Source organism: Chelonoidis abingdonii, chromosome 1, assembly GCF_003597395.2.
Source record: "Chelonoidis abingdonii isolate Lonesome George chromosome 1, CheloAbing_2.0, whole genome shotgun sequence".
NCBI lineage: Eukaryota > Metazoa > Chordata > Testudines > Testudinidae > Chelonoidis > Chelonoidis abingdonii.
In genome coordinates, this window is record NC_133769.1 from 347,047,484 (window position 1) to 347,065,947 (window position 18,464).

The 18,464-nt window shown below is 44.3% G+C and overlaps 2 protein-coding genes across 7 annotated transcripts in view; both read left to right on the forward strand.

Moving 5' to 3' along the window:
- The window catches only part of LOC116822613 (high-affinity choline transporter 1-like), a 45,825-nt gene extending 35,550 nt beyond the window's left edge, over positions 1-10,275 (forward strand). For all 6 annotated transcript variants that reach the window (XM_032776630.2, XM_032776633.2, XM_032776634.2 and 3 more), the window contains 4 exons: positions 932-1,075; positions 4,711-4,864; positions 7,645-7,862; positions 9,731-10,275. In XM_032776630.2, coding sequence (XP_032632521.1) covers positions 932-1,075; positions 4,711-4,864; positions 7,645-7,862; positions 9,731-10,264 — 1,050 coding nt within the window. In that variant the 3' untranslated portion in view covers positions 10,265-10,275. The remainder of the gene's footprint in view (positions 1-931; positions 1,076-4,710; positions 4,865-7,644; positions 7,863-9,730) is intronic.
- Positions 10,276-15,143: 4,868 nt separating this feature from the next.
- Positions 15,144-18,464, forward strand: part of VSTM5 (V-set and transmembrane domain containing 5) — a 26,068-nt gene continuing 22,747 nt past the window's right edge. Inside the window, exon 1 of the mRNA XM_032776635.2 lies at positions 15,144-15,433. Within this exon, the coding sequence (XP_032632526.1) occupies positions 15,349-15,433 (85 nt within the window). The 5' untranslated portion in view covers positions 15,144-15,348. The remainder of the gene's footprint in view (positions 15,434-18,464) is intronic.

Sequence of the window (18,464 nt, forward strand, 5' to 3'; positions counted from 1 at the left end):
TCAGTTTTTAAGTATGTTCAGGACAGCAGCCTCGTGTGCAGATCTGTAAAGAGGGTCAAGGCAATGCTCTCTAACTGAGTGAGTCACATCCAGGATTCTCAAGGGGGATAGTGCTTGCTGTACCTTGAGAAGGCTCTCTGAGTTATAACAGTGTTGAGTTACCAGTACAGTATCTATTTCAGCGGGGAAAACAGGAAATTGCATTATCACTGCTCAGTCATCATCATTGTTCAAGAGGCTGCATGGTTAATATTTCAGCCGCTGTTTTGTTAGAGCCAAATGGGATTGCTTCCATTTGATTTGCCACTGGCTGTTCCCAGCCCCGTAGCAGTGTATTCCATCAAGAAGCTGAGGTAAACTGCACTGGATATGCCTACACGGGGTCAGGGCTAGGCGAGGCTGTGCCATAGAACACAGCACGACACCCACAGGACCTGTGCAGCAGCCTCTCTGCAGGTTTATAGGAAATCTCAGGTATGAGGAAGAGTCCCCTGACATGCTTCCCCACTTAAACCAGCTTTAGGGCTGGTTTGTAGCACCAGAGCAATGCAAAGCAACCTCTCTGTACAAAACCAGCCACCTTATAAAAAAACAAGGACAAAGTACCCATGTGAGCTATATGAGAAGAGCTCTTGAAAACAAGATAGAAGTTTAAATGGAAAAGTTAAACAGGACTAGGTACACCACAGTTAATTTTCCCCTTCTTAGCCTCACTCTACTCACTACACCGCCACCCTTAACATTAGAAAAATCCCATATGAGAGCTTAAAGGTGGGAGGCAATTTCAGATTTCTGTGGAATCCCAAGGTTTGGTGGTGGTATGGTATGGGGAGGTGGAATTTCAGGTTTATAGGGAAAACAGAGGAGTTACAAATGTTGTCTGGTGTACATTTGCTTATTGTACTGATAATTGTTTTCATGCTTAACACAGTGGACTTGTGTGCCATTTGCGCTGCTGAACCCTGCAACTGAAAGCATTTATTATACTGCTGTTAATGAATTCTATCAAGTACCATGGATTGGCAAACTGGAAACAGAGTATCTTGGAAGATGGTTAGATGAACTTCTGTATGTGGTAAGATCCTTTTTCCATCCTTTCCTTCTAATAGTTCACCTGGAGTGTCAGTAAAAGCAAAGCACCTTTTTATAAACCTACTAGTACAGCCTGAATTTTACACGATAGAATAGAGGGAGAAAGACACTTTGGAATTGCAGATATTTGTATGGATGCAGGGCCATCCTTAGCCATATGCAAATTTCCTGGTGCCCTGCACAGCTGCGTGCTGCTCCAACCCCTGCTCTGCCTCTTCCCCAGACCCCCCACCCCTGCCCTACCTCAGCCCCACCTCTTCCCATCTCTCCTCCGCCCCAGCCCTGTCCCGCACTCCATCCCCTTTCCCCCAACGCCCCCTCCCTCCACTCCTGCTCCTACCCCCCTCTTCTCACCCCTTCTTCCTGCCCCACCCTGCCTCTTCCCGGCCTCTGCTTGCCCCAGTTCCCTCCCCCAACTCCAGCCCTTCCCCCAAAGCACCGCCCTCTCCCCCCACCCCACCTCTTCCCACCCCTGCTCTACCCCTGCCCCACCTCTTCCTGCCCCTGAGGAGTGCAGCAGGGCCAGGCCTGCGCTCACAGATGGCGGGAAGTGCAGGGATCTGACCCCAGCCGCACCACTGGTGAGTGCTGGGGGAGTGGTTCCCCCTGCTCCCCAAGCCAGCCCCCACCCCCACAGAGGCCTGCTCCCCTGCACGAGGGGTGGGGCTGCATAGGGCCCCAGAATAGCTAGGGATGGCCCTGTATGGATGCATCTTTATTATGGTTAAGCCTAAGATTTTGTCATGGGTATTTTTAGTAAAAGTCATGGACAGGTCATGGGTAAAAGAGAAAAATTCACAGAAGCCATGACCTGTCTGTGACTTTTACTAAAAATATCCAAGACAAAATGGGGACCTGTGGGTCCCCACACCGCCTGAAACAGGCAGCTGCTTGGGGCTAGGAGCTTCCTGCAGCAGCTGGGGACTGCGGGGTACTCCTGCCACCTGCAGCTCCAGGGGTCCCCCACTGCCTGTGGAAGCTGGGAGCTGTGGGGTGCCCAGGCCTCCCATGTCAGTCGGGAGCTCCAAGGTACATCCGCCGCCTGCAGCTCCAGGGGCCCATGGCAGCTGGGAGCTAGGGGGTTCCCCTGCGGCCGCAGCAGCTGGGAGATGTGGTATGTCCCCACTACCCACCAGGGCTGGGAGCTACAGGGTACCCCTGCTAACTGCAGCTCCGTGGGCCCATGGTGGCCAGGAGATGTGGGGGGTACCCCCATCACCTGCAATGGCTTGGAGCAGCAGAGGCCACCCCACAGCTCCCAGCCCCACAGCTCCCGACCACAGCAGGCTGAAGTCACGGAGGTCGCTGGAAGTCACAGATTCCATGACTTCCACAACCTGTGACTAAATCGTAGCCTTAATTATGGTGCATTAATGTCAGATGCACCTCACAGTTGACATATTGCGTTCAGGAGGGCACTCCAAATCTGAATGTTTATCAGAATTACTTGAACCTCTTTGACCTGTAGAACTGGACTTTTAAGAGCATAGGCATTGCAGGGACACGTAATAAACGTTCCGGGCCAGATTCTCAACTGGCATAGCACCACTGACGTCACTAGAGCTTTACAACAACGGAGAATCTGGCCAGGGAATGGGAATACCATTACAACAGCCTTACTCACAGTTTTTTGACATGGCTACTTCAGGTCCTGAATGGATCCTAGAAATGCATAAGGAAAACAATTAAACAGCAACTTCTCTTTTCCAACTTGCCAGAAATGTTTGATTCAGAGTCACTTCAAGGGAAAGGCAAAAGGTTGGGTGGGTTCTTATTTTACCAGACCATTTCTCCTATAGCCACAGCCTACAAAAGATTTCACCAACAGGAGTGAGAGTGCCGGGGAATGAAACAGGTGTAAGATATATATATAAATAATAAATAGGGCTGTTGATTAATCACACTTAATTCATGTTTTACAGCAGATTTGACAAAACGCAAAAAAGGTACCAATGTGAGATTTCTAAAAACAGCTACAGCACTCAATGCAAGGTTTAAAAATCTGAAATGCCATAGAGGCCGACTTTCCCTCTGCCCCATGGGTGCTCAACCCTTCCGCCGTGCCTCTGGCCCCACCTCTGCCCACCCCTACACCACCCTCACCCTGCCCCAATTCCACCCACTTCCCCCAAGTCCCCACCCCTGTCCCACCTCTTTATTGCCTCCTCCCCCAAGCGCGTCACGTCCCCACTCCTTTCCCTCTCTCCTGGAAAGTCCTAAGTGCCGCCAAACAGCTGTTAGGCAGCGGGCAGGAAGCGCTGAGAGGGGCAGGAGCAGGGATGTGGCTCCTCAGGGAGGAGCGGGGATGGGGGTGGGAGGAGCTTGGCTGCCAGTGGGTGCGGAGCCCCCGCTAATTTTTCCCTGTGGGTGCTCCAGCCCTGCAGCACCCATGGAGTCGGCGCCTATGTGAAATGCCATCAAAAATTATTGTTTTGTTTTTGAATGCAGTTATTTTTTGTACATAATTCTACATTTGTAAGTTCAACTTTCATGATAAAGATATTGCACTACAGTACTTGTATTAGGTGAATTGAAACATACTATTTCTTTTGTGTTTTACAGTGCAAATATTTGTAATAAAAATACAGTGAGCACTGTACACTTTGTATTCTGTATTGTAATTGAAATCAATATATCTGAAAATGTAGAAAACATTCCAAAATATTTAACTAAATGGTCATTCTATTACTGTTTAACAGTGCAATTAATCGTGCGATTAATCCTGATTCATTTTTTTATCACACGATTAATCATGATTCATTTTTTTAATCACTTGACAGCCCTTGTAATAAATAATAACAATGGTGTACGAGAAGCAGGGTGCTCTTACTGCTGTGACTCTTGTCCTGCCTCAGCCCATCCTCTCCAGGACATTTGTTAAATCTCGGCTTGTGTTTAGATTGTAAGGTTTTAGGGTAGGGCCAGTCTTATTATTTGTCTTGTATGCTGGGTGCTGTAAAAATAATAGATGATAACAAAGGAGTTCCTGTGCCAAAGACACCCTGAGTGCCTGACAGGGAAACTCCTGCTACTTTCCCCACAAAAACAGTGGAACAAGGGCAGCTCTGCTACAGAATGAAGGAAGCCTAAGCAAGGAGCATACACCCCTGTGTGCCATGAAGCCTGGTTCTGCAGGGGATCTTTCCTGGCTGCAATGGAAAGGGATGGGATTAGGAGAGAGACAAGCCAAGGGAGAAGTGCGGGCCAAGATAATAATGGATCTGTGACTGCACAGACCTACCAATCACCCTCCCCTGAAAAAGACAGAGTGACAGCCAGAAGGATTATTACAACCCCAAGGTTGCAGTAGCAGTAGTAACACCAGAATGACTTTTATCTGGAGGGAGGAACTGCCTTCATGGGGATAGGTTTGCCCCAAATTCAGAAAAATTCAGGGGAGGGAGGTGAAGTTGCATCAACATGTAGAACATCATATGTGATTATATTATATCCTGCAAAGTTGGGAGGGAGGGGGACAAAGAGTGGAAGACATAATGGAGCATATAGACCAATGAAAATTCTGATGGAGGAGGGGGCAAATGAAGGTCTATAGCAAATGACACTCCAGCCCCTAATAGTGAAGCATGAGTTATTTTTAATGGTTTACCTTCATTTCAGGATCTTGGAAGTATTCCATGGCAGATCTATTTCCAAAGAGTCCTCGCAGCCTCCTCATCCAGACAAGCAAGGCTCGCTTTTTATTTTGCAGGGTTTGGGTGTGTTTTCATGGCCATTCCATGTGTTCTTATTGGCGCAGTAGCTGCTTCTACAGGTAACACAAAAGCTGTTTCTTTCCATTAACACCTTGAGGCCATAATCAATGGCCTATTTTGCTAGGCACTGTACACACACACACACACACACACACACACACACTTGTCCGTTCCCCCAAAATCTTGCTGGGGGGTGGCATGCCAGTTGTCAAGAGGGCAGCAGTCAGGGAGCCTTCTGTGGGAAGTCTGCCGGCCCCACGGCTTCAGTAGCAATTCGGCAGCAGGTACGGTGAAGGCGCGGGACTGGTGTAGATCACCCGCAGAACCGCCACTGAATCCGCATGACCAGCAGACCTCCCACAGAACTTCGCCAAATGCTCCTTGACTGCCGTGCTTGGGGCAGCAAAAAACATTGAGCTGCCCCTGCGTATGAGGCACAAATGATGGATAAAACAAACAAGTGAAGAAAGAAAAAGTAAACAGTGACACAATGAATAGCAAAGTAAATATCAGTCTCGCTGTAACAGGCATCTTACCTGTCCCACATGGAGATGCAGTGGCTGCCTCATTTTCCCAATACGTGGTGATCTCCTTTTAGCTGCCTGGAAGGAGGTCTCAGAGAGCCCTGTTTTCAAACTTAAAAACATTCCAGGATACAAAAGTCACAAAGAAGAGTCCAAACAAAATGGAAAAATCCAAATCTTCCAGCCAGTCTCTTTTGCTTTCTTTCCAGGGCCTTCTCCTTATTTGCAGAGGTTCCCATCTCCTATAGGTGGCACCATAAGGGAAGTCCAGGTCCATCATCTAGTGCAGTCTTCAGCCCAGGCTTCCTAAAACACTAAGGGTAAAGTCTATATAGCCATTAAACACCTGCGGCTGGCCCAGGTCAGCTGATTTGGGCTCACAGGGTTTGGGTTACGAGGCTGTAAAACTGCTTTGTAGAGGTTCAGGTTTGGACTGGAGCCTGATCTCTGGGACCCTGTGACAGGGGAGGATTCAGCCTAGGCTCCAGCCTGATCGCAAACATCTACACAGCAATTTTTAGCTCCACAGGCTGAGCCCTGTGAGGCTGAGTCAGCTGAGCCGGGCCAGCCATGTGTTTTTATTCCAGTGTAGACGTACCCTAAGCTGCTGTGAACTGTACTAAAATCCCTGCCCTGCTTCACTTTTTTCCAGACACTTCCTACTTTGGCCTATCTCATCCTAAGCTTTCTGAAATGTCTTCAACAGACACTCCCCCAGGCTTCTTCCCTGGCTCCCTCTCAAGAAGGAATCACACCACCTTGATCCCAGCCCCTGAAGAGCTTCCTTACACTTCTGCTTGCCTGGACCTTCTGTACACTCTAAGGAAAGCATTATAGCTATCCCCAAGCATTCAAAAACCATGAGTCATGCTTCAACAATCCTGCAACTGGTTTAAAAATCATGAGATTTTTCAAAAAAGGTTACTTTGCCTTAAAGCTTGGGTCACGTTTTCAAACTTTTCTCCATGACCATATGGCTAAAAATGAACTTTAGTTTATAAATGAAAGTTGAGCTTCTATATGAAGCTGGGGCTTTAAGAAAATCACCCAATCTTGTGAATCTTGTGATAAGATCACCAGAGTTGACAGCACTGTGAAAGGCTGCCTCTGATAGTCTCTTCCTTTCCCATCATGCATTGCAGCATGGCCTACAACTCCTAGAATGTCTGGCAGCTGTAGGCTAGAACATGGAGCAGGGCAGGCTGGACCCAGGCCTGCTATCCTCGGTCTCACAATTCTTTGAACTGCTAAGATCTTTCCTTCCACTCTGGAAGTTATATTTTCCTTGTTAAATTTTCTGTTATGGTTAAATAGGCAGTGCTCTGGTACAAAGAGGCTTGTTTGTTTAATCCCTAGTCATATATAATGGGGGCTAGATCCTCAGCTGGTGTAAATCTATGTAGCTCACACCAATTCACAATAGCTGAGGAACTGTCCCTCAGAATTAAAAAAATAAAAAGTAAGCTCATTGCAGTATTAGGCTTACAGAGTTACAGTCACAGAGATTCAAAATCTCAGCATTGCCAACTCTTATGCCCGGAACAGTACTTAAGGTGCAATCTCAGCAGGCAGAAGAATGGCCTCAATGTTAAACCATAACAAACTCAGAAAATATGCACTTTGTTCCCAGTTCTGTCACAAACATACATTTGATCCCTGTGCCTCAGTTTCTCATCTGAAAAAATTGGGATATTACTACTTCCCTGTCAGAAAAAATATTGAGATGATAAACTCATTGGTGTTAGTGAGGTGCTCAGATACTACGCTGATGGGGCCTAAGTATCTATATAGAACAGTGCTATGTAGATAGGAGCTGTCGTATCCCTCCTTCTGCCTGTGCATCCCAAATTGGATCGACTTTTGTTTGTTAACCAACTGATTTGATGAAGTTCTTGTTTTATGACATTCCAATATCTTCTTTCTGTGCTGTGCTTTGGACTGTTTTCCTTCAGATGAATGTTCCAGTGTTTTTCAAGGTTGATTTTCATTTAATTTCTCCTTCCATTTTCATAACCCCAAAACCACAGACCTCAAAGCATGATGAAGCTTAGAAAGTTTTGGTGGATTTCAGACAATTTAGAGATTTTACAGAGCCCAGGGATGCTGACAGCGTTCCTAATGATCTTTCCCTTCAGTGTTATTGATTGTTGCAGGGGAAATAAGTATGTCTTATTTCACCTTGCAAAAAAAAAAAAAAGTCAAGATCAATGCAGAATTTACTGTTAGCTATTTCAACACAGAAGAGAGTAAAGGAATGAAAAATTAACAAAGCAAATCCAAAACTCCCTGTTAATTAATGTTCTTTTCTTTTTTAGACTGGAATCAGACAAGCTATGGTCTGCCAACCCCTAATGAAAGAGGGGAGTCTAGCATGATATTACCCATTGTTCTGCAGTATCTTTGCCCAACGTATGTTTCTGTTGCTGGCTTAGGAGCCATTGCTGCTGCTGTCATGTCTTCTGCAGATTCAGCCCTTCTATCAGCCAGCTCCATGCTAGCTCACAACATCTACAGGAAAATTCTTAGGAAAAAGGTGAGGAGTCTTTGTGAGCCTTTGACACCATGAATCACATGGGGAAAGTAATGGAAGGGTTTTAAATTACTCCTCTGTATACCCCCAGGAGATTTCTCAAGGTGAATGTTGCTGCTGTAAAATGGTGTCATTGGGTGCTAGACATAGGATGGAATCACTCCAGAGAGTAGACTTTGAACTAGTCATTTGGCAAATGACAAGGCTGTGCCTCTATTTCATAGTCTCTAATGAAGTTAAAGAGATAGCAAAAAGCCTTTGGGCAAAGCACTTCAAAGCACTCATGCAGCATATTAGAGAGAAGAAGGCGCTTTTTGGCTCCTCTCTGACTGTTGTTCCATTTGTTAAAGTGGTTTTGTTTCATTATTAATGACTCCAGAAAGAGAAACCTGGCCTTCCAAGCAAACTTAAGATGCTCTCATATGACACAGAGGAGGCAAGAAAACTTAAAAAATTGGAACTAAATAAAAGCGACAGAGAAGTTTTCTAGCCGGTGACTGCATTTCAGTGGTGGTGAAATGATTTATCCATAAAGCTTGTAAATCACACTGATATCCTGTAGTTTAAAGGTATGTGGTAAAAATAGGACAGTAAATTGAATTTCTTGGGATCTGGATTTTGTTACTTGATGCCTGAGTTTTTTATTTAAACTCTGGCAAATACATTGTGTTATGACAAAGGAAAAATTAGGAGGCCAAGATTAATGCACAAGGTGACTGTATCCTAGAAATGGGTATTATTAGTCTAATTTATATAAGATGTGTAGCTAGGTTTTTAATAGGGAATTCCGTTTCAAACACCAGTATATCAAAGCACACCACAAGGAGTCCCCCGGCCTGTCTATGCTGCAGAGTTCTGCCAGCATAGCTACCCCTACCTCCCTGAACAACATTAGCTCTGCCAAATAAAGCACTCTTGTCAGCACAATTGCATCCACATAAGAGGTTTTGCTGGCATAACTATGTCCGCTGGAGTGTGTGATTTTTTTTCATACTCCTACCTGATATAGCTGTGCTGGCAACACTTTGTAGTATTGGCCAAGTTAGCGTAACTTACACACTGAGAATTCTAGAAGGTGTAAGTTATAATTGCTTACATTCTCTTATGTGTGTTCGTTTAGACTTGCCTCTGATTTCATCCCACATAATCTATCCCAGCATGAGGCCCACTTGCGGGACTTAAAAGCAACTCAGAAAAGCTCTCTAGTGCAAGGATGCATGATAAATACCATTCAACAGGGTTAAAATTTACCCTCACTTCTGTAAACATTTCTTAAATTTATCAGTTTTTAATATGGAAAATTCCTTACCACAGATGAATAATACAAATGTACAGTCTGTAAGAATCAATATTATTAATTTGGTAAAACATATGAATTCTGACCTGATTTGATATTAAAAGCTAACGTCCTGACCTCTCCATTTGCATGCCTCAATTTTTGGGAGCTCAGTTGCAGACATATGGTATGGTGTGGTGTGATGTTGAGAGGAGCTGAACCCCTATAGCTCCCATTGGTTTTAAATACAGCTGTGGGTGGTTCATGGCAATCAGGCTGTGGGGTCTAAAGTTGGGCACCCAGAATTCAAGACCATTCTAACTTATGTGCTGACCTCAGTCATTAATCAACAGTACAGCTAATAGAGTTCCTCCTTTATTTTAAGTGGAGGGTCGGGCTTTGGTGCTGAAAGTTCTAAGTTCAAACACTACTGGCAAGGTAGGCGTTGTTACACAAACACTAGCGTGCACTGTTATAGTGATGTCAACATCTATTAATAAATTCCTCTAACTTTTGTAACCTTGAGATCTGTTTCAGGGTGAGATTAAAAATGAGCTGGTGATGATTTCTACAACAATACTCTCTTATTTTACAGGCTACGGAGAAGGAAGTTGTCTGTATAATGAGGGTCTTCATGGTGGTTTTTGGGGCAGCCGCTGCAGGCCTGGCTTTCCTTTCTAACTCTGTTTATGATCTGTGGTTCCTGAGTGGCGAGCTGGCGTACGCCCTTCTCTTTCCCCAGCTCTGCTGCGTCCTCTTCATTCCCAACACCAACACATATGGCTCAGCTGCTGGATTCCTCTTCGGGTTCCTGTTAAGGCTGCTGGCAGGGGAGCCTTCCCTGAAAATCCCCCCTGTAATCCACTACCCAGGCTGCTCCCTTGTAGACGGGGTCTACATTCAGCTGTTCCCTTTTAAAACCTTCACCATGCTTCTCACTTTGGGGACTATTGTTGCTGTTTCATACCTGGTGGCGTTTTTGTTTAACAGAAACATCCTCCCTCATGGGTGGGATGTTTGCAGCGTAATAAAAGAAAGTGAGGCTTCTGTTCCAATCCCTGAGATAGATGAACAAGCGGGCTTACAAATAAATACAGTTTATATTAATCCTACTGAAATACATACTTAATATTGTTTACTTCATAATATGGGTCAAGGTATTTTTCATTACATGCTGAGTTATTTTTTATTCATGATTATTTATAATATCCCCCTAGAAAGCTGGAAGCTAAAATCTCTTTTCTGATTAATATTTTGTTTCTTTTATTATACAGACATATATTAATTTGTTATTATAAGACTGAACGTTTGCGATAAAACTGAACCTAAACCCCAGAGCCAAACACATTCACATTTGGGGAGAGTTTAAGATGTGGATCTGAACTTTCAGACTGGTCTCTATCTCTATAATAGATTAAACCAAATCACCTGAGCCAAGGTAATACATTTAAAACTAATAAAGGAATTTTTTTTTCACTACCACAGAATTAACATGTGGAATCGCTGCCACAAGCTATCACTGAGGCCATAAGTTAAAAAAAAGATACAGAGAAGGATTAGAAGTTTGTAAAGATAATTAAATAAATCCACAGTTCTATTAGAAAGGATTTTCTTTAAAGAAGGACATAAATCAACCACTAACTGATGGGAATTGGGAATAAACTTCCCTATGGGCATTTTATTTCATAGCTGTTATGGGGGTTTTTGCACTTTCCTCTGACAGATCTGGTGCTGGCCTCTGTTAGAGACAGGACACCAGACTATGTGGACCTCAGCTGTGAGCCCATACTGCAATCCTATGTTATTATGTAAAAGGTGTGTCAAAAACAGCCACATGAAGAATATTTTGAAAGGCAGGTACTGTGCCCTTTCAATAAAAAAGAGTAGAAGTCATTCATTTTTGGCTGCATAATAATGAAAATGAAGAATCTGAACTCAGTTCATTTTTCCCTCTAGTACCCAACTTTGAAAAATGTATGAATAATTACAAGCTTTAAGAGATGCATATATGTTTCATTTAAACATATTGGGGCCTGTTTCTGATGTAACTGTATAGACTTCAGCTGAGTTGCAAAAGGAATGAATGGAGTGTCACGAACCAGGATGTGAGTGGTCATGCCTAGTGGTTGGAGCAGGAGTCAAGCGCCCGAGTTGGAGTCAGCGCTAAGTCAGGAAGCAAAGCTGGAGCAGACTGGAGCTGGGCAGGAACAAGGCTTTCACAGGAGCAATTGCAGCTGTGGACATGTACACTGAGTTCCAGAGATCAGTTGTTGCTGTTGGGCTAAAGCGCAGGCTTGCTGACTTCCTTGGTCAATCAGTGGGAGTGGTCAATCAGGTGGCCTTGAGGGGATCAGCTATGCTCTTAGGCTGCCCAGAGACTGAGCAGGGAGCTGCACGGCCTCATTCTTGACAATGGGGCCTAAATATCTCAATTCATTGGCCTCCTAAAAGGCAGGTGTAATGATTCAGAAGCAGACAAAATAGTCAAGGCATGTATGAGAAACAGAAATGTAATTGGCACACTTACACAGTGCAACTGTGATCCGAATCCCCTTAGTTGAGCCATCTTTACTGGGCCAGGGGGAGAGACATGTTCACCGTTTCAGATAGCTGTGTTGTGCAGCTTTTAGGCAGATGAATGACATCGTCTCCTTGAAATAGGCTGACCAGATAGCAAGTGTCAAAAATTGGGACAAGAGGTGGAGGTAATAGGTACCTATGTGAGAAAAATCGGGACATCTGATCACCCTACCTTGAAAGACCCCAATTTACAGTTCAGGTCCTTACAGGCCACAGACACATGGAGAACCTTCGCATGGCCTGAAACCTAAACCAGTGCCAGATCCGCTGGTCCCTTGTCTTCACCCGATTCAGTTTCAATGTGACATCCTGCCACGTGCGAGAAACAGGACGGCAGATGTCTTGTCCCAAAAGGACAAACTTGCTGAGTCACGCACAACACCTTGTACAACCATCCTTAAGCCAAACACACTGCCTCAGGAAACAGGGGGAAAACATAACAGGAGTTAAGATTATTTCTCAGCTGGAATAGAGGATGATGAAGTAAACTACAGCAACCAATTACAAAACAGCCACTGTAAAGCTGCAGTTGCTTTTCCCTGCCAAATATAAAGGGGCAACCGAGAAAGGGACGCTGAGAAAAAAAAGTCCTTATAAAAGTGCAACCCTGCAGTTGGGAGAGCGGGAACTGGGAGGGGTTGGGGAATTCGATTACCAAGGAAATGGCTCTTGGAGAAAAGGCTGCTGTGTTATCCCTTGACTATAGGAAATGTGTGACTACTAAAGATAGCTACTTTGGTGCAAAGAAAAAATTCTTAAAATGACATGGCAACATGTCCTTGCTGGGGCAGGAGCTGTGACTCTAGTGGGGTGCTAGTTGTCCACAGTGGCAATCAGTAGCGTAGTCATGTATCCTTAGTTTTATAAATTCCTTTTTTGTCCCAGTTATTGGCCCACTGATTGACACATTTACACATCTATGTAAAAAACAACCTCTGGCCTCCAATGAAGAGCTGTCTTTGGATGCGATTGTGCTTTGTGGGCATATCAAGCAAAGCAGTCAATGCTCACCTGCAGATGCACCATTACCGCTCCTCGCTTATTTTCACACCTGCCGCCACTCACACTCCATGGCATTGAAGAAGGTATCTATGCCCATCTGGGCATTGTGGCTGCATAATTTTATATTCACCTTGATTTTATTAACAATTCTCTCAAAAAAAGTTTAGGTTGTACAGTTAAATGCTCATCAGGAGATGACAAAACTAAGGATGTATATGTAACATTAACGCTGCCCCCTTTTCCATATATATTACCTACCATCTTTAATAACAAGATCACACACCAATTCTAAAATAATACAATATTATTTTTCTACACCTTATATACACATATAGGTAGCATGCTCTAGTACCATATGCTGCTCTGTGGAGGCCAGACATACAGACTCTATGAAAGTCATTTATATCTCAGAAATCTGACCAACTCAAGTGGTCAAAAATCATGAGTTAAGCCCCCAAAATAATGTATTTTGGATTCTTCTTATTTATCTTCTTATTTTTAACTTGAAGGGGTCATGTTTTCAAGCTTTTCTTAATGGCACCACTACTTAACTGAATAAGGAAACAGCTTCAGACTTCAGTGAAGTTGTACCCACTTAACACACTGCTATACTTAAGCCTAGTATCTTGCATCTGAGGAAGAGAGGTTTTTTACCCACAAAAGCTTATGCCCAAATAAATCTGTAAGTCTTTAACGTGCCACTGGACTCCTGGTTGCTTCTGTGGATACAGACTAACATGGCTCCCCCCGATACTTAGGCCTAGGAATCCCTCATCTGGGTAGAGCAAATTAGGAACTGCAAAATTGTTGCTTTTTGCCTGTTTACTGCTGTCACTCTTCCAAGAACACAAGATGGTAGCTGTTTTTGAGACTAACTTATACCTATAGTCATTACTAGCTAGTATATGGCTTCACAGGACTTCAGCCCAGAATCCCTAGCACGGGCGCTGGTACAATTTTTATAGTGGGGGTGCTGAGAGCTATTGAACCAAACTGTAAACCCTGTATATGATGGAAACCTCTTCAAGCCAGGTGGTGTAGCAGCACCCCTAGTTCCAGCACCTAAGATCCCTAGGTACACAGATAATGAACTCTCTTCTCATTCCTGAAGGTGCTCCCTCCAGTTAGAGCTAAGGTCTGCTGTTGGATGTGTGCAGGGAAACTTGCATTGCTGTTGCCTAAACTGCACCTCTTCTGTGATCAGAGGACTTCAATCTCTAGGGCTGGCAAAGCCAATCTGGTGCCTTTTGTGACTTTTAAATGCCACGAGGAAAAGAAAATACGAGCAAGAGAACAAAAGAATCCTACTTTTGGCCCAGTTCTGCAAACCCTTCACTCATGCAGGTCATCCCGTCACAGTCAACGGCATGACTTGTGAGAGAAAGGATGGATTATTCTGCCACCTGCTGAGGAGTCCCTTACCCGTGAAACAGCCAAAATGAATAAGGGTGGGAGACTGGGGTCTTCAGTGTTTGAGAGTTTTCAGGATCAGGTCCCAAATGTGTATCAAGCTTAATTTCAGTATGGAAAAACTCATCCTGATTGTAGTTACTGTTTATATTACCATAGTGAGTAGGAGGCCTAATCATAGACTAGAATCCCATTGTGCTAGGTGCTGTAGACAGGACAAAAGGACAGTCCCTGCCCCCAGGAGCTTACAATCTAAGTAACTCATGAAGCGCTTTCTTATTAATTTCTGGAGAAAGCGGAAACAACGACCCATGAGTGGTGGAGTGAAAAACAGTCACTCATCTCTGTGGGAGAAGGTGCACTGGAGGTTGGGTGGTTCTGTTGCACTCTTTGATCATGCATGTGTGGAGGAACACAGAGCCACTGTTGTACAGGCTTGCTCATGTTATTTATATCACCCTGTGAGTTCCTGGATATTACAGTAAAACAATCCAGTGTGCCTAGAAATAAAAGGAACAGCAGCCTCACTTGAGATTTGTCTTCTGAGGTTCTCTAAGGGGAGTCCCCCCAAAGGGTGTCTGAACCTTGGGCCTTGATGGGGTGGAGGGCAGAGTTAGAGGTCTATAGCAGGACATTATGCCCCATATAATCTGTTTCCCTGCCACTGTGATGTATTTCCTCCCAGACAAAGGAACTGGCACAAACTTTTCCCTGATCTAACTCCACTGAAGTCAGCAGAGTTCCACTAGGGATGAATGTGGCCCAGTTCTAAAGCGGTGATGATGGAATAGTGCATAGTAACGGAGCAGCATTGCTGGCTCCTCTGCAGAACTGCCAATTAGATGCTCATTTCCTGGGTGTATTACAACCTAGCTCTGCAAAGTAGTTCCTCTTCTCATTGCCGCCCTCAGCCAAATGCATCTTAAATCAATACCCGAGGATCACAGGGTGTGAGCAATGGGAGAAGCCTATTGCTTATGTGTGTGCTTTGTGTGTGGCTGGCAGAACAATCTCAGGCTCCGGCAGAGACAAAGAGTGTGAGAACTGGTTTAGTCAGAGCCTGCAACCAGCTGAACTGGGTCTGCCCTAGGATCAGTGGCAGCAAGCAGCTCAGGAGAAGGAGAGAGGCCTGATAGCTCTGAGCCAGGCAGCCCTCGGAGCCGGTCATGTAGACCCAGATACCATATTAAATGCAACCCCCTGGGTTTGCTCTTCTCTCTAATGAGACCTCTACAGGGCTGCAGGAGACAAGGCATCATTTTGGGGATCGTGATCCTCTGCCTGGCTGCTGGGTGGGCTCTACAGAGTAAGTGTCCTGGATGAGTTTACTCTGTTTGCTTTGTGCTGTGTCCTGGATGAGTTTACTCTGTTTGCTTTGTGCTGTCCCCAACTTTGTCTCTCTCTTCCTCACTCCACCTTCATTTCTCCACCTCCTTTTACTTGTCCCTTTCTCTCCTTTTCCCCTCTTCCCCGTCTCCTTTCTTCCCATCTGTCTTCCAATCTTTGTTTCTGCTCTCTCTCTCTCCCCCAGCCCTTTGAGCTGTGTATAAACAATGTCGTTCCTAAGTCTTTGAGAGGAGGGGAATGTTTACATTGTGGTCTTGCGGCATATGCACTTCCAGCCCCTGATGCCAAACTGAACTCAGTTAAACTGCAATTAAACACCGCAGCTGGCCCATGTCAGCTGACTCGGGCTTGCCACACTCAGGCTAAGGGGCTGTTTAATTGCAGTATAGCTGTTCGAGCTCCGGCTGGAGGCCAGGCTCTGGGACCCCACAATGGGGGAGAGACAGCATGGGGTGTATGTATCCAAGACTGTTCTGGCAGCACTTTTCATTCCTGCTCCTGGAGTTTGTGTGTTGTGGGGAATCAGATCTACTTTGCTGGTCTTTACCCTGACAATGTTAATAGTTGGAGACATCTAGCCCCAGTTTCTGTTCCCTACTCCTTCTGCAGAAGTAAGAAAGCAGATGAGCATTCAGCATTGGGTGAGCTTCAGCTCCTAGGCAGGATGAAAGCACATGGATTTAATAGTGACCCAGCCGAACTGGAAACCAAGTGTAATTCCCACCCCTGGCTGAGAAAGACAAGGCTTCTACTAATTATATTTTTCTCCTTTATATTTAAACAAAAGAGAGGAAACAAGAACATTTAGTGCAAACAAACTGTACTTAGCATGAAGGGCCAGAGCAAAATTGAGAAATGTGACAATGCAGTCAGCAAAAAGCTAAAATGAGACTTAACTCAGAAACACAAAACATCCCGAGTACATTAAAGACAGTGAGCCCAGCTCATGCCTGGTGTAGTACAGTCAGTGGAATTAAACCAGGTATGTATTTGACCTGATGTTTCCTGTGTTACTGCCAAGGAGCGGGTTAACAGAAGCAGCCAGGACAAGCAGAGAGGGTATTCAAATTGGAGTCAGGAGTGTCTGCCTCTGATAACGACTTGCTGTGCAACTCTGCGCAAGTCATCTCACTTAACAGTCCTTCAGTTTACATCTTTGTAAAGATTAAATTCCATATCTTCAGCTACAGTCGGATACAGTAGGGGAGTGATGTAGCCATTAGCCCTTTGGTAATTTTACTAACAGTCAATAACATTTTATTTCAAAGCTTTCTCCTCATCAGGAACAATTTCATAGCTGCCAACTTTTCTCCAAACACACACACTATCAGCATGATGTAAACTCAGTTTATGTAGCCATGTTAAGGTCCAGTATAGGATGCATTAGTTTCAATTTTGAATCTCTACGGGGTGAATAACTTGTAGTCCAGCATTTATAGTCTGCAGGAGATGGAGATCTCATTGTACGAGCAATGGTGTCTTCCTGTCAGTTCAGTCTATTCATATTTCTGTGTTGAATGGATTTTTAGTTATTCCTTGCAGCTCGGCACATGTACACACAGAGTCGTCTTGCAGTCATTCACAAGAAAATGGATTAGGGTGTGATATTTGCTTTCAAGGCTGTCTGTTTCGATTGGGCAAGTTCAAGAGATCCAAACTGACTGCATGTTAAAATATATTTATATGTTTACTTTTCAGATTGCCAGATTTGACTATGTATGTTAGACAAAGATTTTAAAATGTTTGCAATTATTTTCTGGCAGAAAAATTCTGCCAGATATGAATACTGTGAAAGGAATACATTTACCATGCAGTTACCATGTTCAGAACAATACAATGCATTTATCAAAGCAAGTCACTTTAAAGAGCAAGGTAAAAGGACTACATTTGCCATGCGCCACACCAACACATAGACCAAAAAACAGCAAAGCCCCTTTAAATAAACACCTGATAGGGGGAATAAATCTTTTTAAACAATTTTGAATTGTCACCAGAACAGAAAACTGACCTTTTAGCCAATTTTCACAGCTCCTATTCACTCTTTCAGGAGTAAAAAGTGAAATTGACCTATTCAAAGGACCTATGAGGAGGGCCTATGTCAGGAGAGCCCTGTGCAGCCACAACAAATGTGGCTTTACCCTGAAAAATTACATTGTAACACTGGCATTGAGGGATCAAATGTGTTCAGTAAACAAATACAAAATGGGGTTTTATCCTTAGTGCTGATCTGACAAACCTGTGATAAACAAATAATATAATATCTCCTAGAACTGGAAGGGACCTTGAAAGGCCATCAAGTCCAGCCCCCTGCCTTCACTGGCAGGACCAAATACTGATTTTTGCCCCAGTTCCCTAAATAGCCCCCCTCAAGGACTGAACTCACAACCCTAGGTTTAGCAGATGAATGCTCAAACCACTGAGCTATCCTTCCCCCCAATCTAAGAATTAAACTGTTTTTTCCATCTTGCACAACATCACCAGACATAACGATTCTGCAAGTTAGATGCTGTGCTCCTGGACTGAAAGCTGATAGGCATCACAGCTATCACTGAGAGTGGAAGTTGCTGGCAATTTATCCTATTTATTTTCTTAGGTTGGGAGGAAATTGGATTTTGAAAGTACAATTTTTCCTTTGAGAATTTTATTCTTTTTGTGTTTGCCTTTGCTGAAATCAAATTTGTGAACTCTCCACAAAGCTCCAAACACAACCCTAAATGATCTTTCTGTGGAGGTCATTTACACTCACTGGAATTTACACTCACTGGAAACTAAACAATCCCAGTTCCCTCAGCCTCTCCTCATAAGTCATGTGCTCCAGCCCCCTAATTATTTTTGTTGCCCTCCCCTGGACTATTTCCAATTTTTCCACATCTTTCTTGTAGTGTGGGGCCCAAAACTGGACACAGTACTCCAGATGAGGCCTCACCAATGTCGAATAGAGGGGAATGATCACATCCCTCAATCTTCTGGCAATGCCCCTACTTATACAG